At 41.2% G+C, this 25232-nt stretch overlaps 1 protein-coding gene across 2 annotated transcripts; it reads left to right on the plus strand.

The window, feature by feature from the left end:
* Nucleotides 1-20: 20 nt before the first annotated feature.
* FBXO9 (F-box protein 9) lies at nucleotides 21-20755 on the plus strand. Of its 2 annotated transcripts, XM_065913184.1 has the most exons (14): nucleotides 21-159; nucleotides 3368-3457; nucleotides 4679-4832; nucleotides 7046-7105; nucleotides 8542-8641; nucleotides 10651-10781; nucleotides 11555-11669; nucleotides 14279-14397; nucleotides 14594-14684; nucleotides 15352-15447; nucleotides 15913-16006; nucleotides 18306-18457; nucleotides 19497-19516; nucleotides 20140-20755. In XM_065913184.1, the coding sequence occupies exons 1-14, from the start codon at nucleotides 157-159 to the stop codon at nucleotides 20211-20213; spliced, it is 1299 nt and encodes a 432-aa protein (XP_065769256.1). In that variant the 5' UTR covers nucleotides 21-156; the 3' UTR covers nucleotides 20214-20755. The 2 variants fall into 2 exon arrangements, with proteins under 2 accessions (XP_065769256.1, XP_065769255.1); XM_065913183.1 differs by lacking the exon at nucleotides 19497-19516.
* Nucleotides 20756-25232: the final 4477 nt, after the last annotated feature.

Genomic DNA, 25232 nt, shown 5'->3' on the forward strand with positions numbered 1-25232 from the left:
GCCGCTGCCTGGTGCGCTTCTCCGACCGAGAACTCTGCTAAGCCCCGCTGCAGCAGACGGCAGGAGTAGACACCGGACTCGCAGCGCACCTCCTCGCGGGGGCGGTGCCGAGGGGGCGCCGAGAGCCCCTCGGCCGCGGCCGGCCGGCCAGCCAGCATGGTAAAGCGCCGAGGGGCTCGGGCGGGCGGCGGACGGGAGGACCCGGGCCTGCGGAGGGGAGTGGGGAGGAGGAACCTTTGAGGGGTGGGGTCTGCAAGGCTACCACCATCCTGGGGTCCTCGTCTGAGGGAGAGGATGGTGGCAGCCTTGCCAGATTCCTGGAGTTACTTCCTGAGGAGCACCCCCGCACCCTTCCCCTCCACCCCACCCCCCAAGCTGGGGGCTCCAGGTTAGCAGAGAGGGATTGCTGGACGGCCGAGAAAAATGCCTCTCTTCGGCCTGCTGAGGACATTGAACCAATCTCTTTCCTTTATTAAAAGCAGCGAGCGTAGATTGAGGTGAGCCGTCGCAGTATCTGAAATCGGGAGGGAGCTTTGGCAAGTGAAGGCACTTGTTGATCGCCGTGTCTCCCCGCAAGAAACCCAAAAACAAAACCTGCCCAGCGAGCCGCCATTCTGGCCTTTTAAGGCGTCTTGAGTTTAGGACGCACCTGCCCCAGGACGCGGCTGTGCCTAGGGCAGGGTTTTGGCCGGCGGTTTGAGGGATTCTGTCGCATTTCACGGCCATGAAAGCCCGAGTGGTCCAAGTGGAGAGACTGAAAAGCTCTAGAAGTTGACAACGCAGGTTCCATGGAGCTATTGCGTGCTGGCAAGGGTACTCTCTGCCCCCTGTTACTTTGCTTTGGCTCCCAATAAATTGTCGATGTGAGAAACTTAACTATGGCCAAGTTGAATCTTCAAGAGCGAAATGATACCAAGCTCATTAGTTTATAGTAGACACCCAAGTGTTTAGGAATGTATGAATGGTTGAATGAGTTTATGAAGTCAATTTGGAGAGTATAAAAACACTAATTAACTCTGCTTCTAAACTTTTAGAGATAGTTCTCTGACCAGGATTAAGCACTTAACTTTGGGTATTAATCCCATCTGTGAAACAGTAAAATGATGAACACATGAGCTACTCTGGTGAAAAGTGGTGTTAAGTCAAACTCAATTATGTAAAACAAACTGAATATCTCTGCATGACAGCCGAAGACCTACTTATTTCAAGTGGTATTTGAGTTGAAAAATGCGGTAAAACCCCAAATTTGTTTTTGTCATACTGTCAAAATCAAAGTCACAGTGGATTAGAGCTCTATTATAACACAACTCGAGGAAGATGAAAGATTCTGTCTATATTATCCATTTCCTGTCTCCTTACCTCATCCTTGAGCTATGCATTATATATTTTCATGGCATTTTATTTGTTAATTCAGCCAATTTTTTGAGCACTTATCGCCTGGCATAGTGCCAGACCCCAGATCTTGTTGCCAATGCACTAATTCTAGTGAAAGAGATGAAATCTCAACAAAAAGTCTTCAGTGCTGTGATACCAGCACAAGTGTATAGGAAAACAGAAGAGGCAAGTAAAGGGGTCAGAAAATGTTTCCTACTAAGGTAGACCCTGAGCTGAGTCCTGAAGGATGAGCAGCAGTGTCCAAGAGGGAGGAGGAGGACACTGGCATTCCAGATGCTGAGAGAAGTAGCATGTGCAGAAATTGGGGGGGTGGGGGGGGCGGCGGTAGAGAGAGCAGGGGGAGCTCTTGAGGTCAGTTTGGGAGGACTGTTGAGTTAGAGGTGGAGGCTGAGTTACTGAGATACACCAGGGACTAAGGTCCCCTTCCATCAGCTGTCCTTAAAGTTTACAGTAATAAAGCAGACCCTTATTTGGGAGAGAAATACACTTGTTAGATGTATAAATTCAAACTCTTTTGTTGTGTAATTTGCATTAGTGATGTTCTTAGTAGAAAAAGTTCTCAGCTTAAAAGAGACTAAAAAAATGTTTTTGACAGTACTTATATTTTCCAGTTTTCTGGAAGTTCATCTGAGTCTCTGGCCTTTCTTGTTTATTTCTTCACCGACTCAGCCTTCCCAGAGTGCCAAGCACTTTAGCATATACTAGCTAGTTCGCCTCTTCCAGGCCCCTCTGTCGTAAGTCTGCTTGCAAGAGATAAGATGGGAAGCCAAGCTTATTTGTGTTGTGCTGTGAAGTAGTGCAAGTGTATCTCATTGCTGTGCTCAAAGATAGGTGCTAATACAAGCATCTTAGTCCCAGGAGCAAATTAGAACCCAAAGGTCAACTGTAAAATTTACTGTGTTTGGAATGAGTAACATTAAATAGATGGTATTCTTTTTATTTCTAACTAACCTTCTAGATCACTTCCCTGATTGCAGCATTTCTTTATAGGATTGAACACTTAAAGTGTTGAGCAAGTCTTATTTGCCAAGAGGTGTGTTAGGTAACAGACTGCACCCGGGCAGCATTTCATTTTCAGTGGAAGGTAGGATTCAGTTTTATTTAGCAGACGTTTATGGAGACTAAAAGGATAAAATTGGAAGGATACTGGCCTGGGGCCTCTATTAAGTCCTAAGCCATGCACAGTAATTCCAGCCCTTTATTCCACTTTAAGTCAATCCAGTGTATAAAAAACCTGGATTTATTTTTCAAAAAAGGAAGGGACTTCTTTACAAAAACCTTCACTGTTAACATCTCTTTGATTTTAATGAGTTTTTCTAGTACATTTAAGATATTAAAGTCATTCACACATCAGTAACATTCTCGTTTATATAAAGAAAAGACAATCATATATGGGCTATATGTTCAGTCACCCAGTGGTGTCTGACTCTTCGCGACCCCATGGACTGCAGCATGCCAGGCCTCCCTGTCCTTCACCATCTCCTGGAGTTTGCCCAAGTTCATGTCCATTGCGTCAGTGATGCCATCCAGCTGTCTCATCCTCTCATGCCCTCTTCTCCTTCTGCCCTCAATCTTTCCCAGCATCCATCTTTTCCAATGAGTTGGCTCTTTGCCTCAGATGATCAAAATATTGGAGGGCTATATATCCTCTTTTAAATGACCCAGGAAACAAAAGCTATTTTGTTGAACTCTGTACTGCCACTAACTGTTACTTTCTGAAACAAAGTGTTCTTTTAAACCACCTACCAAACATTTTAAGCTGGAGACCAGTGAAATAGTTTATTCTACAGTATTAAAAAGTTAAAGCACCAGATTTTTCCAACTGGAATCATTTACCTCATCTGTGAAGAATTTATCTAGAGAGAGACAACTATGTGTTTCACTGGGCAGGTAGCTCAGCAGGCAGTGTAGGTTACCCAGGGAAACTGGCGTCTGCATATTCTTCAGCTTGCTTTGTTTCCCTTCTCCTTAGGCAGAAGCTGAGGAAGACTGTCATTCCGAAGCTGTCAGGGAAGGAGATGATGATGATGAAAACGAAAGCCCTGCTGAGACGGATTTGCAGGTATGTTTCTTCATTTGTGCTTTTAGTTCTTATTCTGTCAGTTTCCATTCATAAGCAGGAGTTGGTCATAATTACGAAGATTCTTAGGTCCTTATTTGCATTGACTGTAACTTGTACTTTCATACTGGTTTTTGAAATGCTTCAATTATAGCTATCTTATGGATTTCTTTTCCTGTAAAAAGGAGTATCAATGGCTACTGTGTCATTCAGTATATGGATTTAAAGTGTTCAAGGTATAAGCATGAGTTAACACCCATCACCTTAAAGAGAAAAATTGACAGATTTGACTGTCTAAAAGTTTGAGATCTATGTATAACAAAAGATCTTCTAAATCAAGAGAAATAATTAGCTGGAAAAACTATTTACCTTGTAGAGAGAGAGGGTTGATATCTCTCATGTAGATATAATATCCTTATAAAATTAGTAAGAACATAAGAGATAAAAATGGACAACTAATGGAAAAATTAATATATAATTATTTTATAATATATATTATATATAAAATTAATACATAATTGATATATCAAACATTTATTAATTAAACATTTGAAGAGATAATAAGCCACAAGAAGAATTTTATCAGTCATTGATCACTTTTATTGATTAGTTATTGGGTGGGGCCCACCTGGGAAGAAGGTGTGATCTGACTGAGGCCTTAACCACAGGGCAGACAGCTGAGGGCTGTTTTTTGGTAGCACTGCCAACAGTTCCAGATGTGGAGGTGGGTGTCTAGGCAGCACACCAGAGCCCACCACACCAGAAGGCTTCACTTATTCTATATTAAAAAATTTTTTTAGTGACACATATTTAGAAAAAAATAATTTCTTAAAAAAAATGGTTATTACAGAGTTGAGGCTTACCTACAGAATTTTAAGATGATGTTTTCCAAGTAGAAAGCTTGAAAACATCTAAGTTTAGACCCTAAGTGATGGCTTATATTTTCAATTCCAGTTAAAATTTGATTTCCCCGTACCATTAGATTTCTCCTGTATAAAATATCTTATCTTAGCAAACTTTCACTGTTTCTTCAAAGTCTTAAGCAAAAATTGTCTTGGAAGATAACAAGTATTTAGTGGTAGTAATTTAGTAATTTCAAGACAGTGTTTTCTCATCCAAGAACATGTATGTGTGTGGACATTGGTGTTGGACTGTTGACAGATTGTTCCAGAGTTGAGCTCCTCTTCCTTGACAGGTCCTAAGGCATCCTTCTCCCCCTCCCAGGCACAACTCCAGAGGTTCCGAGCTCAGTGGATGTTTGAACTTGCCCCAGGTGGGGGCTCAGGCAATTTAGAATCTCGACCGTGCAGAGCAGCACGAGGCTCTTTGCAGAGAGCAGCGGACACCAGAGGAAAGCAGGAGCTGGCGAAAGAAGAAAAGTTAAGTGTTATGGGCGTTGTACGTGGAAAGATGTGAACAAGTGTGCCAGTGTCTCCATCCCTCAGGACTTCTTGTAGGTCTTTGGATGATATATTACTCCTTCTTTGCTACAGGTACACAGTCTTGCTGGGACTCTTTAGTAATGCATATACCCCTGAGATTCATTTGGTCTCTAAAAGATAGATTCCTTTGAATGTATTAATAGAAGCCCAAAAGAGGAAAAATTTGTTCAAATGTTAACACCTTCCCAAAGACCTTAATATAGTATTTGGTTATATTTTGAGTTGAATAAATTTAGTGATGCAGTGATCACTTCCTTATCCTGGAAAATTTCAGATGCTTTCTAGTGGTTCACCTCTTTCTAATACTTGATCACACACAGCACACCCAGCCCACCGATTCAGATTGCACCACTTGGGGCCCTCTGTGTCCATGGTTGCTCGCCTTCCTTGTATGATACGGTGTAGCGTTTGTGTGTAAGCGTGTACATCCTCCAGTGTACGTTGAATCCTTTCTAGCCTACTTATAATACCCAGTGCAATGTAAATGCTCTGTAAATAGTTACAAGTACAATGTCAACACTACGTAAATAGTTGCTAGTGCACAGCGAATTCAAGTCTTGCTTTTCAAAACTTTCTGGAATTCTTTTCAAACATTTCTGATCTGCAGATGGTTGAGCCTGAGAATGCTGAGCCCAGGGATGGGGGGCGGGTGACTATATCCTGTTACTACACAGAGGCTGTCATCTTCACACAGTTAGACCCAAGTTTTCATTTACAAAAATTTGCCGTTAAATAATCGACATTATGGTGACAACAAAAGACATGCATATTTGTTTTATTTCAGTTTAGTGTGGACATGCTCACAGGTTCATGACCTGGGAGAGTCTTGTGCACGCCTCCCATCCTCCCTTGACGATGATGCCTTCCTCATCTAGACTTACTGGAAGTAGATAGAACCTTGGTACAATCCACAGAGGTTATTCAGATTTCCAGGCACTCGACTGTGGGAGTGTATATAAATAGTTCTCGGCAGCTCTATCACACATGTAGCTGTATGTGGCTACCACCAAAATCAAGACACGGAGCTGTTGTGTCGCTGCAAGGCCCCTTTTCCCTTCCTCCTTAGTTAAACGCTCTCTTCCCCACCTCCTCCACAGCCGTTCCTAACCACTGGCAACCTCTACTCTGGCCGCTGTTTCTGTAATATTCTTTTGATATTCAAGAAAATGTGTAATTCCTTTGAGATCATCCCAGCTGTTGTGTGTGTCAGCGGTTTGTTCCCTTTTTACTGCTCAGTCGTGTTGCATGGGGTGTGCATACCCCACTTTGTGGGATCGCTCACCTGCTGAGGGACCCGTGGGTTTCTGGTTTGGGGTTGCTCTTACTGGAGCCACTGTGAGTGTTCGTGTGCAGGCTTTTGCATGAACATAAGCTTTCATCTCTGGCCTAAGTAAGTGCAGTTGCTGAGTTGTGTGGTAAGTGCCTATTTGGTGGAAAGAAACTGCACTCTGTTTCCCAGGGCTTCTGCACCATTTTGCATTCTCTCCAGCAGTGTATGAGTGGCTCAGTGTCTCCGCATCCCCGTCACCCTTGGTGTTGTCATTACTTTTTGATATTAGACTTTCTGTTGTGTCTCCCTAATGGCTAATGATGATATAAAACTTTTCATGTGCGCTTTCCCATCTTTATAGGCCCCTCTGTGAAAAATGTTTGTCTTTTCTAATTAGATTTGCTCATATTTTTACTGCTGGATTTTAAGAGTTCTTTATGCATGCCAAATACAAGTCCTTTGTTGAATATGTGACTTGTAAGTTCTTTCACTTTGTAGCCCGTCTTTTCATTGTCTTAAGAGAGAGCTTCACAGAGCAAAGGTTTTTAATTTTGATGAGGTTCAGTTTATCAACTTTTCCTTTTATGGATTATGGCTTTGGTGTCAAGAATTGGTGTATAAGAATTCCTCACCCAAGACTACCAGGTTTGTTTTTGTTTTTTTTTTTTCTTTCTAAAAGTTTTTAAAGTTTGACTTCGGAGTCCTTGATCCATTTTTGAGTTACTTTTTTCTGTAAGCTGTGAAGTTGAGGTTGAAGTTCACTGTTTGCCAGTAGATGTGTAACTGCTGTAGCATGATTGTTGAAAAGGCCATCCTTATACCACCCAAACTTATTTTTAATAAGATTTTCAAATATTGTTTTTCACTGTTTGTTTTTATAGGCTCGAGAACTCTTCCTAAAAGCAGTAGAAGAAGAACAAAATGGAGCTCTTTATGAAGGTAAAAAACTCAGATCCCAGGTCATCTTGTCATTACGTTTCTGAATAACATCTCTTCGTTACTAACCAGTTTTTTAAAAAAAACTGGAATATATTTGCTCTTTGTTGCTGACCAGTTTTTAAAAAACTGGAATATATGAGAACATCAGTCTCTGTATATTTGAGGGTTTTTTTTTAAGGAATGAAAAATAAAAATTGTATTTTTATATAACCCATCTCTTTCCAAAAAATATTGCTAAGAAACATTGTCATATGGGTAGAATGAATAAAATAACCTTTTCTAATTTAGAGTTTAACATTAATTCTTTGTTATTAAAGTCTTAAAAATATTGTTAATCACTAAAAAATAGGATATGCCCCTTTTATAGGTAGGTGTTTCTTCAGAGGAGGAGAGTATAAAGGACAGGTTGAGGAACGTGTACATGTTTTCTCAATTTTAATTTACATTTTATAAGAAGGAATACCCTTCAGCCTTTATTGTCTGTTTGTTGGGTCTGTAGAAATATGTAAGTAAACCAAGAGATGAGGCTGTTTACCAGATTAGGTTTATAATTAGGCTTTCATTTCGTGATAGAAAGCTATTAATTGGGGCATGGAAAAAATGCTAGTGCTTGAGTTGTTGGGAAATGCCCCCCAGATAACATTTTCAGAATTGTTGCATTTATTTGCAAGTTTCTTCTAGTGGTGTTTTTACTCTGACATATGAAAAGGGCCCAAATGATGACATCCCGCCTCAGTCTTTAGTCTGTGAGAGTCCTATCTCCATGTAGCGTACAGTAACTCACCCCAAGTGGCAGAACACGGCAGAGTGGATGAACTGAATGGGCTTGGTTTGAGGGAAAAGAACTAATCACCTTCTGCAGCCCCAAGTTATATGATGTCTCACTGGTCTTGTTCTAAACCACCTGGCCAGGAGATTTATTTCAAAAGAAGTTTTATAGGTTATTTAACTAAATAACAGGCAGCTGGAGTAAAGGAAGATGGAGTTGAAGGATAAATTAAAAAAAAAAAACCCACAACACCTTATTCTACTCAGGAGGAAGCATTTGATTTTCCTAAGCTCTGCACACCAGAAAGAAATTTGCTTAAAGTTGTTTTTGCTGGGGCTACAGCAGTGGCATTTTCAAAGCCTAGAGAAAGACCACTAGATACAAGATCACTTCTGACAATATGTGAGTAGCTGAGGAAAAAGATGGGCTAAAAGATAAGGGTAAAATGCAACATCTTAAGTTTCTATAACCTGAGTGCTTCAGAAAAAGACTATTTCTGAACTAGTAGGGTTTGAAAATGAGTTTGTTCACTGCTCAGGTTGCATGTAGAAAAGGGGAATTTGGCTGTTTGTAAAGAAAGTTACCAAATTAAACCACGGTTAGTGTAATCAAAGGAAATGACGAAAATGTGTGGTCATAGCTAATTTAGCTTTATTTCTTCTTTTAGCCATCAAGTTTTATCGTAGGGCTATGCAACTTGTACCTGATATAGAGTTCAAGATTACTTATACCCGGTCTCCAGATGGTGATGGCGTTGGAAACAGCTAGTGCGTATATAATCTGATAGACAGTAATATATAGAATTTGTTAAAGTTAAGCGTCTTTGCCCTGTTGACTCTTAACATGATAAGAAGACAGTGCTAATTCTGTTAAGTTTCACAGTCTTTAGTATGAAGACTTGTTTATAAAGTTGTGGACATTTTTTAATTAGGGAAATTTTAAGATTAAAGTATAGAAATGCACATTTTAAACAGATATAACAAAAATAAAGTAATGAAAGAGGTTTTTTTTTTCTTTTAATAAAAGCAGTGGTTACTGAAAAGAGTAAATTAATGGACATGTTTCAACTTTCTGAAATCTGTAAAGTCAAAATGATTAAAATGTAATCAGGCCAAAGCTGAAAAAGGTTAATAATGGTTGAAATTGGGTACATGGGGTTTTATTACACTAGTCGTTTTTCCTTTTGTATCTGTTTGAAACCATACATTTTTAAAAAGGATTTTTATTAGGAAAATGCTAGACTCTAGTCAGAGTTGGTTTGTAGATAGAATATTGTTAAGACTAACTTCTCTTTAAAAGCACAAGGGCCAGATATAGGTGCTTTAGTATGAAGACTTGTTTATAAAGTTGTAGAAATTTTTTAATTAGGGAAATTTTAAGATTAAAATATAGAAATGCACATTTTAAGCAGATATAACAAAAATAAGGCGATGAAAGAGTTTTTTCTTTTTTCTTATAATAAAAGCAGTGATTACTGAAAGGAATAAATTAACATATTTTTAAGCCAATACTTTGAAGTTGCTCATAAAAGAAACCTAGAAAAGTAGAATTTTTGTAATAAGATATTATATTAGTCAGTATTAGACAGTTACCTCTGTTATGAAACAGTTAAGAAGTTACCTTTATTGATAACTTATGCTGACTGCCTTTTTTAACTGATTATAGTTTTAACACTTAAGCTTTGACTAAGCCATATTAAAAATATCCCATTGAAGTCAGCATTTGTTGCCTGTTTGAACTTTGGTGCTAATAATAATTGTTCACCAAATTAGATTTAACAACATGAGGTAGTTCATACTCAAAAAGACTTGTTTGAGGTTTTTCTAAACCTTCTTTAGATTTGGGGAGAGTCGTTTAGACCCAGGTCTTAGCCAGTTTTATAAATAGATGCCAGGTGCTGCTAAGAAAGGTAGTATTAAAACATTAAAGCAGCATTTCTTTCTCTCCCATCCTGTCATCCAGACCCAGATATTATGAAAATTCTTTCAAAACAATAGTTGTTTATTTTCTTATCAGAACTAATAGGTCCTAAAAGCCTCTGCTGGTTTTTTGCCTCCTGTAAAGAGTTGGTAGCTGAGCCCTGCAGTCCCTCCAGCCTCAGCCACATGTCCATTGTGTTGTCTTTTAATAAGCCCTTCCTGGTTTTCTAACCATTCTCATCCAGCCTTTTTGTAAGTGTGATCATTTTTAATGTTACCCTCAGCAAAAATGGAAAGCTAGATATTTTCTAGAACTTAACTACCCATTTGTTTATGCTGATAGATTACTCATGGACCCTGCTTTTTAAAATTACATATTTTCCTCTAAAGGAAGGGCTATAAGGCACATACATTAGAAAGCCTTCTTGGTAAGTAAGTACCTCAGATGACATCTGTATATTTTTTTATTATTCAATTAGAATGGATTGTGGTCACTTAAAAGGCTATATTTACATATGACTTAAAAATCATTTGAAATTCTCTTTTTTTACTAATTCATTATATCGCTACCTTATCAAAAAACTAATTAATTAAATCTCAACACCTATATCCAAAAATTCTTAATTCTTCCTCTGTGGGAATTAAAATTGCTGAAGCTCTTTTCTTCAAAAAGTTGGTATGGTACCCCTTTGCAGGGCAGGGTAAACTTTTACCATGTTTTTGAAAAAGAGTAGTAAGAAGTTTGCTTTTAGATGACTTTTTCTAAAGCAAATTTGAAAGCACTTTGAAAAATCAGTTTCTGAGCTGTGTTGTGTAGACTGGGGCACTGGGTTTATTCACCTCCCTTCTTTTCTCAGCATTGAAGATACTGATGATGACAGCAAGATGGCAGACCTCCTGAGCTACTTCCAGCAGCAGCTCACATTTCAGGAGTCTGTGCTCAAATTGTGTCAGCCTGAACTCGAGAGCAGTCAGACTCATATATCAGGTGTGACTTCATGCTCCTTGTAACTGAGAAATACTTTTCCTTAGATTTAAGTTTCCAAACTTATAAAGTCAGATAACTGTCATACAGTTGCTTTAGTTCCAAGTGTAGTGGGGGGGGGGTCTAATTATAATTAATTTGTGTAGACAAATAAGCTTCTCAAGGTCTGAAATAGGGTGGAATTTGTAGTGTAGTTGGTCGAGGATGCCATTCTCTTTACAGTGATGGTCTCAGAGGGTGAATATCTTTAGTTGGTGGGGCAGCTCTAAGAAAACTGGAGAAATGCTGGTATCTTCAGGCACTTCGCTAAGTTGGACAGTCGTCCTGAAACAGGCTGAGTGTTTAAAAACGAATGTTCTCTCTTTCTTTTCATGTGTTTAGTGTTTAATTTTAGCTATGGGACCTTTTCAAAGGAGGACAATTGAAAATTTTCAAGGAGATGAAAATAATTTTTTAATGTTAGCATATGCAGTGCAGATCATACATATGTATACATACTAGATTATTTTTTCTAGTATTTTTATATATGTTGACAATGAAATGACCTTCCACGGGAGAGGGAAAAGTAGCTTCAGAGATGTTCTATACTGAAAAGACAAAGATATTTGTGTCTTGATGTTAGGAGCCATTATTTCTTTTGGGTAGTTAAGTACACGTCTCAGCTCAGACGGTCTGAAGGGTGGTTTATACCATGTTTGGAGTAAAGATATCTGCGCTGAGTCAGGTGACGGACCGGAGGCGAGAAGGAGAGTCACTGAGGACGGTTTCCTTTGCAGCCCTGCCGATGGAGGTCCTGATGTACGTCTTCCGCTGGGTGGTGTCCAGTGACCTGGACCTCAGGTCATTGGAGCAGTTGTCACAGGTGTGCAGAGGATTCTATATCTGTGCCAGGTATTTACTTTTTTTTTTCTTTTTTTTTAAGCAACTCTGACTGTGGTGAAAAACATGAGAAAGCAGCCAGTGAACTGGGGAAAAATATTCTCAAACCAGATATCTGATGGGGATTGCTACCCAAAACATATAAAGAGCTCATACAACTCAGTTGCAAAAATCCCCAAGTAACCTAATTAAAAAATAGGCAAAAGACCTTAGATTTTTTTTTTCAAAAAAAGATATTCCATGGTCAACAGGTATATGAGAAGGAGCTCAACATCATTAGTCATTAGGGAAATGCAAGTCACAACCATAGTGATATATTAGTTCACGCCTGTTTGAATGGCCATCGTTCAAAAGACAAGAGATAAATGTGGATGTTGGTGGGATTGTAAGTTGGTATAGCTACTATGGGAAACAGTATGGAAATCCTCAAAAAAGTAAAAATAGATTTGCTATATGAGCCAGCAGTTCCACTTCTGAGTATATATAAAAAGGAAATGAAAACACTGATTCTAAAAGGCATCTGCACCTCTTGTTCATAGAAAGATTATTTATAGTAACCAAGACTTGGAAACAACCTAAGTGTCCACGGATGGATGAATGGATAGAGAAGATCCACATATATAAACAGTGGAATATTATTGAGCCTTAAAAATGAGTAAATCCTCCCATTTGTGACCACATGGATGGACTTCTAAGGCTTTTATGTTAAGTGAAATTAAGTCAGACAGAGAAAGACAAATACTATATGATCTTATGTATAGTAATCTACATAGAAAAAGAGAATGGATTTGTGGCTACCAGAGGTGAGGGAATAGGGATTAGAGGAAGATGGTTAAAAGGTACAAGCTTCCAGTTTGAAGGTAGTTACTAGGGATGGGATGTAAAACCTGATGGCTATGATAACCATCACTCTATGATAGAAGGTTGTTAAGAGAGTGGGCCCTAAGAGTTGTAATCACAGGAGACCTTTTCTTTTCATTGTTGCTGTATGAGTTAATGGATATACTCTAAACCTATGGTAGTTTATTTCACAATAGATGTTAATCAAACCATCATGCTGTATATCTTAAATTTTTACAGTGATGTATGTCAGACATTTTTCAATAAAACTGGGCAAAAGTTATCCTATACTTTTAAAATCTTGCATGTGAAGAATAATTGTAGTTTAGCATAATATTTAAGACAGGTAATCTTTTATGAGGGCTAAGTGCCTTATATAAAAATATATATTTTATCCTTAGCATCTAGAACATTGTTTAGGTATTTATTTATTTTATTTATTTGGCCTTGCCAGGTGTTAGTTGAGGCACTCAGGAACTTTAATTGTGGCATGTGGGATCTAGTCCCCTGCCCAGGAATCGAACCTGGGCCCCCTACTTGAGAGCTCAGAGTCTTAGCCACTGGATCACCGAGAAATCCCTAGAACTTTTTATAATTTTGGTTCTTAAAATTCAGATGCATTGTTTTAAAGTAACCTAATTTCAGTTGAAGTCCTATCTTTTGGATAAAACATTTTAATTGGTTGAAGGCTTTGTTTTTTGATAGTTCTGTGTGCATTTCTATTTAACAAGTACCTGTCAAGCTCTCTAGTTACTCCATTAATTTTTTTTAATTATGCATGAGAAAACATTGTAAAAAGGGAATTAAAACAGAGCTTCAGGGGTAGGATAAAACTTGGTTGCAAAAGTATTCATTAAAAAAAAAATACATTGCAGTGTGTGTTTGTGGGATGTCTCTTTTTGCAGTCTGGCTTCCGTATAAATAGTTCCTGTGTCTTATTTCAAGTTACAGATGAATTTAAAATTATTTTGTGTTGTGTTAGAATCAAGTCAGTTGCTTTGCCTTTTGCAGTAATCCTCTAACAAAGTCTTGTTACAGTTAGGGTTGGTGCCATCTTCAAAATCTTATCTCCAGTCTGAGCGTTTCACTGTTTCTCTAAGTACCATTTTGGCTCAGCCATCAGTAGGCCTGCTCTAGATTATGGCATTGGCATCCGGTGTAGTCTCTGGACTTCCACTCTTACACTCGAGCTCATTCTCCATGGACCAACCAGAGTCCTTTTTTAAAAGGATCAGTTATACTTAGAACCGTCTAGTGGCCTCTTCGCTCAGACAGCCACTGCCTCCGTCAAACCTCCCCCTCACCTGTCCCTAACCACCTCTCCGCGGATGCAGTCTGCTCTTCACCCGGTCACTTTGCCGCAGCCACACCGTCCTTCTCGCCCCCTACTGAGCATGCTGGCCGCACTCCAGCCCTGGGGCCTCGCCTGCTGTGGCGTCTGCCAGGATGCCCTTCCTCGTCCCTGTAGGCACCTGCCCGAAAGAGAGAGTCCGTTTCCCACCCCCCTTGTCCTTGTCCTTCACCCAGCTTGCTTGCTTCTCACACTGAGCACACTGCCTAAAACTTCTCTCTCATTTTCTTGTTTTTCGTTTGCTTTCCCTGTAAACAAGCGGGGCCTCTGCCCTGTCCATCAGTCTGTCCCAGTGCCAGCATGGTGCCTGGCCGGAGCGCAGCCAATGTTGCTGAATAGAACATGCCTGTTGGCAGAAATGTTTCTCTTGTCTGAGTGCAGATAGGGGCTTACATGGTAAATATATTGATGTTGTGCATTTATTCCCTAGAGACCCTGAAATATGGCGTTTGGCCTGCTTGAAAGTTTGGGGCAGAAGCTGTATTAAACTGGTTCCGTACACATCCTGGAGAGAGATGTTTTTGGAAAGGCCCCGTGTTCGATTTGATGGTAAGTTGAACTCTTTAGAGCAATAGAGATCTGTTGTGCTGATTTTGATAAATACATGTCTTCATTTTCTATACCAGACCTGAGTACTATCAGCATATTTAGAGGAAACCACAATAAAAATAAAGCTGGAAACGTGTTACATGATGGTAAAAGGTTTTTATTAAGTTCTTTTTTAAAAATCTGCTTCTTTCTGTAGGCGTGTATATCAGTAAAACCACCTATATTCGTCAAGGGGAGCAGTCTCTTGATGGTTTCTATAGAGCCTGGCACCAAGTGGAATATTACAGGTACAACTGTAGTAACTCAGTGAGTGAAAATTTTCTCTCTCCAAGTGTTAGTGCATTAGATATCAGACATTGGTTTTGCGTGGCTTTTGCATTTATAGACAAAATGGTTCTCAGTGTTTTTATCCAGTTTATAACAGGAACTGCAGTCAAAGAGCCAACAGGTTAAGATAGATCAGGGAATTCCCCTTGGCCTCTAGATCAAGAATTACTTTGTATTTTGGAGCTCCTCCTTGTCTTCTGTCTTATCAGAGTGCTTGGGCTGCTATTCAGGCTCATCCTCACCAGATATCCATGTCACGGAGGAACAAGTCGGCTGTGCTGACTACTGTGGAGTAGACAGCATTGGGCCTCACTCTTGTGTGACGTTAGGTAGTGCTGTAGGGAGAAACACACAGAACTTTAACAGAGCAATGTTTAATCCAATTTATTTCTATTCAGTGAGTGACACTAAAAGTTCCATGGCTCCCTCTAAGGAAGGTAATAAAATGCTGTTTCTCTGCTTCTGGCCTCACGCGTCACGTTCGTGTCAGTGATGTTTTGCCAGTTCTTTGGCCTGTGGTATCTCCCCTTTGGTTTCATGGCAATGCATATGTAGGTCTGGGAACCAGTAAATAGGGACACATTTCATTTTCGCGTGTGGTGTTTTGGTGTCTGCCTTGTCCCGCAGGTACATAAGGTTCTTCCCGGATGGCCATGTGATGATGCTCACCACCCCCGAGGAGCCCCAGTCCATTGTTCCGCGCTTAAGAACCAGGAATACCAGGTAGTGTCTTTCTGTAGTTTTCCATCCGATTCACATTTTAGGTGGTAGCTTGCAGATTATGTAACTTAATACTGGGTGATTAAAGAAGCAATCATCTGGGGCAGTTGTGAAAAATAACTGATCCTGGGTCTTACCTGGCAGTCCTGTGGTTGGGAACTTGGTGTTTTCACTGCTGAGAGCCGTGTTCGATCTCTGGTCAGGGAACTAGGACCCCACAGACTGCACAGTGTAGCGCCCCCCCCCCCCCCCCCCCCGCAACAACAACAACAAAAAATACCAATCCCTGGGCCTCTCCCTAAATGCATCCTTCAGTAAGTCTGGGGCCTTGGAAACTAGGTTTACTCACATCGTACCTGATTGCCCTCTGGCTAATTGAGTGGACACTTCTAACCCATTACTTTCTCAGTTACTTAAATATACATAACGGATAAATAGATTTAAAATGTTTTTTGTTTTTCCTTTTAGAACTGATGCAATTCTACTGGGTCATTATCGCTTGTCACAAGATACAGACAATCAGACCAAAGTATTTGCTGTGATAACTAAGAAAAAGGAAGAGGTAAGTATGCCAGGTGGAATTGACAGTTTTCTTTTAATTTCTGTACCCTGCTCATTCGAGAGTTTTATTAAAAGTTTATTCTTAAAGTACAGTTGATTTACAGTGTTGTATTTGATTATTTAAGCATTCTCAATTAGAAAGGATGAAACGTACCCTTTCATAATTTATACTGTTACACAAAATGGGTGTTGACCTAACAGCGTTTCTCTGAAGAGAACTGGAAGGTTCCTAAAATGTGGTTATTTTTTATCAGATCAACTTATTCTCCAAGTTTCCTTTTCTGGTCCAGGTTTTCTAAACACATGAAAATGTAAAGCCAGGATTTCCTGTGAAATAACTAGTACAATTATATATGACTGTGTTTTTGGCTTTTCTCATTTTGAATCATAGGAGATTTTCTTTCTAAATTGTCTCATATGGATAATTCTTTCACAGAGATATTTTTAGAATTTCAGTTTCTACTGGAAATAAGCTAAAGTGAGATAATTTCCTTCTTCCTGTTCTTGCAAAAGGAAAAAAATGCCAAGCAAATACAATGGCAGAATCATGATGTTCCAGAGTATTTTAAACTCTCTTATCAGATTAAGGGACTGATTTTTTCCAGCTTTTCTCCATGTGCATTTTTTAAACTCTGGTTAAAAACCACAATGTGTACCCAAGAAGTTGTGAGGTAGTTGGAATAAATATTTCTCTGTTGTTCTTACAATTAATATAGCTTTTGAACGAAGTTTCTCTTGTGTTAAGTCCCACTCCCCACCCCCAGCAACCACATATGGGAATATTGCTGTTCAGTTGCTCAGTCCAACTCTTTGCGACCCTATGGACTATAAGCATCCCTGTCCTTCACTATCTCCTGGAGTTTGCTCAGACTCATGTCCACTGAGTTGGTGATGCCATCCAACCATCTCATCCTCTGTAGTCCCTTTCTCCTGCTGCCCTCAATCTTTCCCAGCATCAGAGTCTTTTCCATTGAGTCAGCTCTTCGAATCAGGTGGCCAACGTATTGGAGTTTCAGCTTCAGCATCAGTCCTTCCAATGGGAATAGTTAGTCCTTCATCTGTGAGTCCTGTGGCCCTTCGCTGTAGCTTCTCCAGCTCCCTCTGGCTCCTGGAATCAGGGGCTACAATCTGAAGGGCAGAGATTCTTACTATCGTGGTGATCATAGCCTTGAGTTTCCTGAGATCAGAGCTGGGGAGTTGAGAGGCCCCCACTGTTAAAATGTTACCTAATAAGAGAGTTTAGGCACTCCCATGCTTATGACCAGTTTCACTCCAGACTATGACACAGTGAAAGCGTATGTAGTGTCGACATTCTTATGTTTTAGCAACATTCACCGAAGTGTGGTTCCAGTGAACCTTGTCACATCTGTTTCTCTGTAGACTAGTTTTCTGTTATTGCAAAAGATAAGTCATACTCTGTGGGGCTCTTTCTGCCCCAGTGTTTTTGAGTAGAAGGAAATATTAGGCCTAGAGATGGACGGGAGTTTGAGTTCCCATCTCTGACACTGACCCTGTGTTGCCCGTCCTGGGTCCTCATTCCCTCAGCCATCACACAGCTACCATGCAGTTACATGTCATACCTAAAGTCGTCATCCCGATTGAGATGATGTGATGGAGGGAAAAGCCTTCTTTTAGAGGCTCTCATGTATTTCCAGGCACTCATACACATACACTCATACACAAAGGTCTATCTAGTCAAAGCTATGGTTTTTCCAGTAGCCATGTATGGATGTGAGAGTTGGACCATAAAGAAGGCTGAGCACCGAAGAATTGATGCTTTTGAACTGTGGTGTTGGAGAGGACTCCTGAGAGTCCCTTGGACTGCAAGGAGATCCAACCAGTCAATCCTAAAGGAAATCAGTCCTGAATATTCATTGGAAGGACTGAAGCTGAAACTCCAATACTTTGACTACCTGATATGAAGAATTGACTCATTTGTAAAGACCCTGACGCTAGGAAAGATTGAAGGCAGGGGGAGAAGGGGATGACAGAGGATGAGATGTTTGGGTGGTATCACTGACTCGATGGACAAGAGTTTGTGCAAGCTCCAGGGAGTTGGTGATGGACAGAGAGGCCTGGCATGCTGCAGTCCATGGAGTCACAAAGAGCCAGACACGACTGAGTGACTGACCCGAACTGACACACACTGGCAGTTCATAACCAGTGTAGCTGTCTATCCTGTGTGCAGATAACTGTGACTTAACACGTTGCTCAGGTATTTCCGTGTAGACACAGCTCCATCCGTGTCTCTGTCCGTGAAGTGAGGCCCCACTGTTGCTCACGCACCTCCCCTCTTACAGAAAGCACTTGACCATAAATACCGGTATTTTCGCCGTGCCCCTGTGCAAGAAGCCGATCAGAACTTTCACGTGGGGCTACAGCTGTGTTCCAGTGGCCACCAGAGCTTCAACAAACTCATCTGGATACACCACTCTTGTCACATTACTTACAAGTAGGTGAATGCCGTAAAAACCCCAAGGGTACAGACTCCTCGTGCCCTTCCTGCCCAGCTGAGGACTCAGGTAGGGTTTGATTCCTGAGAGTTAATGTTGAGTCACAAAGGAAAACCACAGTATAATCTTCTGCAAACCAAAGAAACAGCCAACCTGAAGAAAACTAAAAGTGGGCCAGGTGGAGTGTCCGGAGCTCCCCACAAGGGTCCGTGGACACGTAGGTGGGCACCTCCCCTGACAGCAGCCCCCGGGAGTCTGGCGGGGCCTGGTCACTAGTCTGCAGGAGTGTGACTTCAGTCATTGACTTTCCAAGGCAGTTGTGAAACACTAGAACTTCTTTCTTCTCCCATGTTTCATCCTTTTCCACCTTATTTCCATTTGGTTTATCCCCAGGGATTATACACAGATTTTAAAGTAAGGTGTAGTTAGGAAAGGAAGTCTGCTGAGATGATCACCAGTGTTTCAAAGCCAAATTAGTGGTTCCTAATTTTAAACTTTTTATCCTGTGAGTTAGGATTTACTAGTGTGAAGCAGTGAATGAACAGATGAGAGTGTGTGAGAAAGGAACAGTACTGAAATGAGTAAAATGTGAGAATTAGGAAAGTGAAATTTCAGTTCATGTGGTTACTGATGTTAGCTGTTGTGAGGTTTGAAGGAATATTGGGTCATTCCATGAGGGTCATTCCATGCCAGTTGAGTCCAGAGTTCTGAGAGGCAGGTTGGCGGTCAGTCGCCTTCCATCAGCCTCTAACAACGTCAACCAGGTTGCTGAAAGCTTCCTCAGTCACATTACCTTTTGAGTAACTCTTCCCACTCATCTGGGAGGTCTTGATAGAAAGACCATTTTTTCTTGCTTCTCTTCCTTATCTACTGGTCCTCCTGTCTTCTTTCTGCTTCTCTGAATAATTGTAAAGTAGAATTCTTTTTTTTTGTTTGTTTGTTTCCAAAGAAACCAAACCCAGAAGTAGAGCCAAGCAAATGATATTTATGAAGTCACTGGAATTTTCTGTTTTTGTTTATTTCTTTTCTTTTTTTTAGGAGAAAAATAAAAGGCTGTGGTAATATATCACCTGCTTCCCCCCAACCTAAAATTATGCTGTTGATCATGCAAATATTAAATCACTAAATTCTCTTCTGGGATTATAATTCTTTCTAAAATACGTTTTAACAAGAGCCATAAAATGTCTAAAACCTTTGACTTAGAAATTGTTCCTTGGGAATCTTTTCAAAGGGCATAATGAAAAATATCAAAATCATTTACAATTGCCTAACACTGAAAACTAAATCCTCCAGCAAAGGGGGAATTAAGTAAATGTGGTAAAAGCAGACAGTGAAATATTATGCAGCCACAAAAATGACTTCTGAAGAATATTTAATGATGTGAGGCAATGCTTTATGTCATGATGTATAAAGCAGCGAGATGACCAGCAGAGTAGGACCTCAGCAATGAAGTTTAGTATCAAAGTTGAGGCCCTATGTGAGTGGGAATGACTGATTTTTCTTTACACTTTTCTAATATTTTTCGAATTTTCCACAATGCACCTATTTTATTTAGAATTGACTGAAATGAACTAAAAATGAAAAAAAGGCTAATGCCTAAAATTACCCCCCCCCCAAAAGTAGACAAGAATTTTAAATGAGCTGAAATCTTGTGATGAGTGACTGTGTGCTCTCTTTCCAGATCTACTGGAGAGACTGCAGTCACAGCATTCGAAATCGACAAGATGTACACGCCGCTGCTGTTCGCCAGGGTGAGGAGCTACACCGCCTTCTCAGAGAGGCCGCTGTAGCCCTCGTGTCCGCCCCCACCGCGTTGCATGAGTAAAAGTATATAGAGAAACAGAGCAACCTAAGTTATAAATGTATATATATATACGATATATATATATATGGAATTGGAACTTATTTTACATTGTCGGAGTTCTTTCAAGAAGAGTATTAAATTGATTATTTTTTTTATTTAAAGGGAAAGTTGATTCTTGGGGTGTTTGTTTTGAAATTAAGTTGAAATTATTTTAAGTTTCAGGACACTTATGTTGTGAAAAACCACATGAGGTTTTAAATCATGCCCTTTTTCAAGCAGACCTCAGAGCAGGCTTCTGTCACGTAGGCCGCCTTCTGACCTATCAGCCCAGTATTGAAACGCGTCAGGGGAGCACCCCCGTGGGATTAGCATCTATTTCACGCATGACATAGCGTCTTTTAACTAAAAGCTCAAAATGTGAACCCCTGTTCTGAATTTGTTTGAAACTGTTTGACCAGTGAAGATCATAAATAAAAGGTTTCTTTGAAGAAAATGTATTTGAATAGACTTTTTCAAATGTCAAAGTAATGAAAGGTCCTAAGGCAGCCAGCGAAGGCTCACAGATAAAGGAGTCATCTCAGTCTTTATAGGCAGCCACAGTCTGTAGTGTCTGTACTGGACCCCATCCAGGCCCCCTGCAGGTGTGTAACATTAGGTGAGAAGGGAGGACTCCCTCGGGGCCAAGACTCTGAAAGAGCAGGAAGTGAAGTGAAAGTTGCTCATTCGTGTCCAGACTCTGCATCCCATGGACTGTAGCCCACCAGGCTCTATCCATGGAATTCTCCAGGCAAGAATATTAGAGTGGGTAGCCACTTCCTTCTCCAGGGGATCTTCCCAACCCAGGGATCGAACCCAGGTCTCCTGTATTGCAGACAGGTTCTTTACTGTCTGAGGCACCAGGGAAAGAGCTGGAAAGGATCCTATAAACCCAGGCCTACCTCCTCCAGATCTCAAACTGGGAAAAGAGCCAGGCCTGACCTGTATGTTAGCACCCTAGCTGCAATGCTGAGTATTTCATTTCAGAGTTTGTCTGGCACAGTTCTACCAGGTTCAGATTTGGTTTTGGCTCAAATACATCTCAAGTCTAGTACTGTGTACTTTCAGAAGCTGACACCTGCCACCACAGTTGCTTTCCAAGTTCAGAGTGACATTAAAAGATTGTTCATAAGTTCCTACAATTCAGTGTGGGGACGACCTTTTAAAAAGCTAATGTAATATTAAACATGAAAACCAGACTTCCCTGCCCATTGTTCAGTGGTTCAGAGACTTTTTGCTTCCAATGCAGGTTCAATCCCTGGTCAGGAAACTGAGATGAACATGCTGCAAGGCACAACCGGAAAAAAAAAAAAAAAGATAAAAACCATCCATTCAGTATGTGTTTAGGGAAAAGCATTCCATTTAGGTTGGCTTTCTGCAGCGGTTTGAGAAATGAGGAATGCAGTCATATTGCGAGAAAGTGCAAGCCAGTGAATTCTGTGCCAAGCTCAACCTCCACAGGAATGGGTGAGCCAAGACTGGAACTAATTAACAGTTAGGCTCAGTGCCTTTGTGACACATTCCCTGATTCCACCAGGGAGTGTCCCTTTTTTGTTTTCCCAAAATACCCCATGTTCCCACTATCCCAGCAGTTATCACACTGTTGTTTTTTTCACATGCCAGCCTCCCTCCATAAAACTGGGTTCTTTGAGAACAGAGGGCTATTTCTCCTAAATTCCTGATCCCAAGGCACCCCTGGACTGTGAACATTAAATGAAATAATCCCTAGAAGATGGTACACATTCCAACGGGGCTCTAGAGCTTTCAAATGAATGGATGCACTTTTTGACACTAGGGGGCGCCCTTGTCCCATTGTTTTGTTAGCTTTTTTTCCTAGTCCCGGTGAGGGAGGGAGCTGGTTTACACATTCACGGGAAAACAGGGGCATCCCAAACCCTTCTGATTGGCCTCCAAAGCTTCATGTGATAGGAGCTAAGACTTAAGGGGTGTGTCCAGAATGAAACCCCATCCTGATGACAGAGCCCTGACTCCAGCTATGCATAACTCCTCAATAACCAGCCAAGAACCCCCAGTTTTCTTGGCCAGTGTTTATCTGGCAGTTTGTCTTGGCTGTTTGAGGAAATTGAATATTCTATTCGGAGTGAATACAAAAAGGATCCTGGGATGAGTCATCTGGGGCCAAGTTAGGGGGTAGGCAAGATGGGAAGGGGCACAGAGTGGCCAGCCTATCCTCATTTCACACACAAAGGGCCTGATTTATAATTATTGAGTACTTGGGAGGCCCCTGAGCCCTACTTCCCAAAGTCTTCTGCCCAGTGCGGACTGGGTATCACCCCTAAATCCCCTCAAAGCTTCCATAGCTGCACCTTCTGCTTCTGACTCCGATAGACATGTGATTGTGGAATTGAGAGTCACAAAAGCTTGCAAGACTGATCTAAGATTTGACTGATACCAGAATCTGGGTGTGTGAGCAGAGTGAGGGGGAGAGTATGAAAATTTCCTCAGCAGTATAGGCTTCTTTGTGTGTGTGTGTAGTGTTTAATGTCAGACCTTTGTTATTCTCCTTTATGTTTTGTTTTTTTTAGTGTACATTTATTTCGGTTGCACCACACGGTGTGTGGGGTCTTAGTTCTCCGACCAGGGTTCAAACCCGTGCCCCCTGCAATGGATGCATGTAGTCTTAACCACTGGACCATCAGAGAAGTCCCCTAGGCTTCTTTCTAATGAAAGGGATTTCTGTGCAGACTAACTTTTATTGCAACGCTGGAAATACATTCAACCCAGTTAACTGCACAGACCAAAGGGGCAGTAAGTTGAAACCTGCTACGGAAGCAAGGTAACTAGTCATTTTATCGTCAAAATCAGGACACTTTTCAGGGGAAAGGAGAGTGTGTTTTGTAATTACGCTGAGACAACCAGCTAACTTGAGACTGTTCTGGGCAAGTGGGGATGGACGGTCATTCTACATACCAGGCATTGCCAAGGCTCTTCCACCAGCTTTTCATCAGATTTCACTTGTAATGAGCTTATTTGTCCTTATCTCTTTTTCTTCCTCTTGACAGAAAAGAGCTAATGGTTTCCTCGTGTGTGAAGTGACTGCTTTGGGCTCTGATAACTTCCTTCAGAATGTCACTAATGCCTGCATTTGGCTGATGGGCAGGAATCACCAACTGCATGAAAAAGTGCTGAGTCTGTTTGTCCGTTTCTACTTTTCTCACATCTGGGATTCTGTTCGGAATCCCAGGTTACTGTGGACGGCTGCCAAACGATGTCTTCTTTTTGCCTTATGACTCGAATTCCCTCCAAGTGTCCGGCTAGAAGCCAGGTTTCCTGCCTTGTCCCTGCCTTCTTCCTTTGTTCCCATCTCTGCGCACCTACTCTGCACGATCATCTGGAGGAGTGGGTTTATTGGGAGCGCTGTGACATGCACTCCCAAAGACCACAAACTGGATGAAGGACTTGAGCTCAGAGCACCTGGCACAGAGCCTGAGGCATAGTAGGTGCTTGGCAGCCAACCCCCATCAGACCACCCTTGTCACTGCAGGAGCAGTGGAGGGGCAGCCTCCCTGGCATCTCTACCAGCAACGTGTGAGAGGACGCGTTCCCTGCACAGGGCCCCCAAGTCAAGCCTCCAGGAATAGATGCTTGTACCATTCAGAGCAAGTGATAGTTACAAATACCCAGGCTTCTCTAGATTAAGGGTCTTTTGGTTAACCATCCCTCAGGCTTAAATGATTGCTTTGAGTCCCTGGGGTCTCAACAGGAGGGAAAGGATCTTATTCCATCAAATGTGAAGGCATAAGGTTTCTCCCTAATTTAGAACTGAAAGGAATAAGTAAGGAAATAGTGTAAAACAGTAGAAATGCCCTGGACTTTGGAGCTGGATAGCTCTGAGTTTGAACATCCACTCTTACCAGCACTTATTATCTTAAGTCAAAGACACTTAACACCTAGAGCCGTATTTATAAACTAAGGATAATGGTAACTAACCTGCAGGGTTGCCATGACAATGAAGTACTACATATCTTAAGCCTTGGCACAAAATAGGCTTTTATAAATGGAAACTATTATTACCTAGGATTATCTAAAAAAACAGTAACACACACGTAGGTGGGGAAAATATCTCTGCGATTGTGAGCCCCCAGAGAGAAGATTCTGAAACCATCAGTCTTGAAACAAACAAATAAAGCCCAAAGACTATACATGTGACCTAATCTCGACTGGGCAGTTTATATCAGAAATCCTCTTATCCTAGGGGAAGTCAGCTTATGACAAATCCATAACTGGACTTGATCAGTTGGTAGGGTTGCCTGGAGCGTGGTCGAGAAAGATTTTGATGAGTCTGAACTCAGGGAAGCACACCACGCTGTGACCGATTGATTAGTGATGCCTGCCTGGGTGCAGGACTAGGGGGCACGTGGTTACCCTCTGTTCCTCACTGACTGATGAATAAAAATGCTCTTAACACAGGCAAGAGTCTGGACATCTATAGCAGCACTCAGGCTTTGGGCTGCTCGGGGGAAGTAAATGGAAGGCAGTGATGCTCCAGAGGCTGATAGAAAAGGAATGGTATGAAGATCATAGGAAATCCTTGATAGTATGCTGGGCAAATTTTCAGTGGCTTCCTAATTCTACCCAGGAGCAGCCTAAAAGGGGTAGGCAGAAGAGCCTGAGAAATGACCTGGGAGAGTCAAGAAAAAACAAATTTAGTGCCCATGATTATACCAGCCGGCATCACGCAAACTTGCATGGCTCTCCTCTCTCTGGCAGGGTCCCCAGGAGGGCACAAATGAGTCACAGTTGGCCAGGTAGGCATACAGTGGCTAGCGGGTCTCTGGGTGGCTTGTCTGAAAAGAATCAGCTACTGGACTCCTGCTGACTGTCTCCAAGATGCCAGATCTTCCCATGTCTAAAGAAGCTGGTTGTTTGTGAAATGTCTATATCTTAAAAATTTGGATCAAATTAAAAAGACA

This window comes from Muntiacus reevesi, chromosome 20, assembly GCF_963930625.1.
Source record: "Muntiacus reevesi chromosome 20, mMunRee1.1, whole genome shotgun sequence".
Taxonomy (NCBI): Eukaryota; Metazoa; Chordata; class Mammalia; order Artiodactyla; family Cervidae; genus Muntiacus; species Muntiacus reevesi.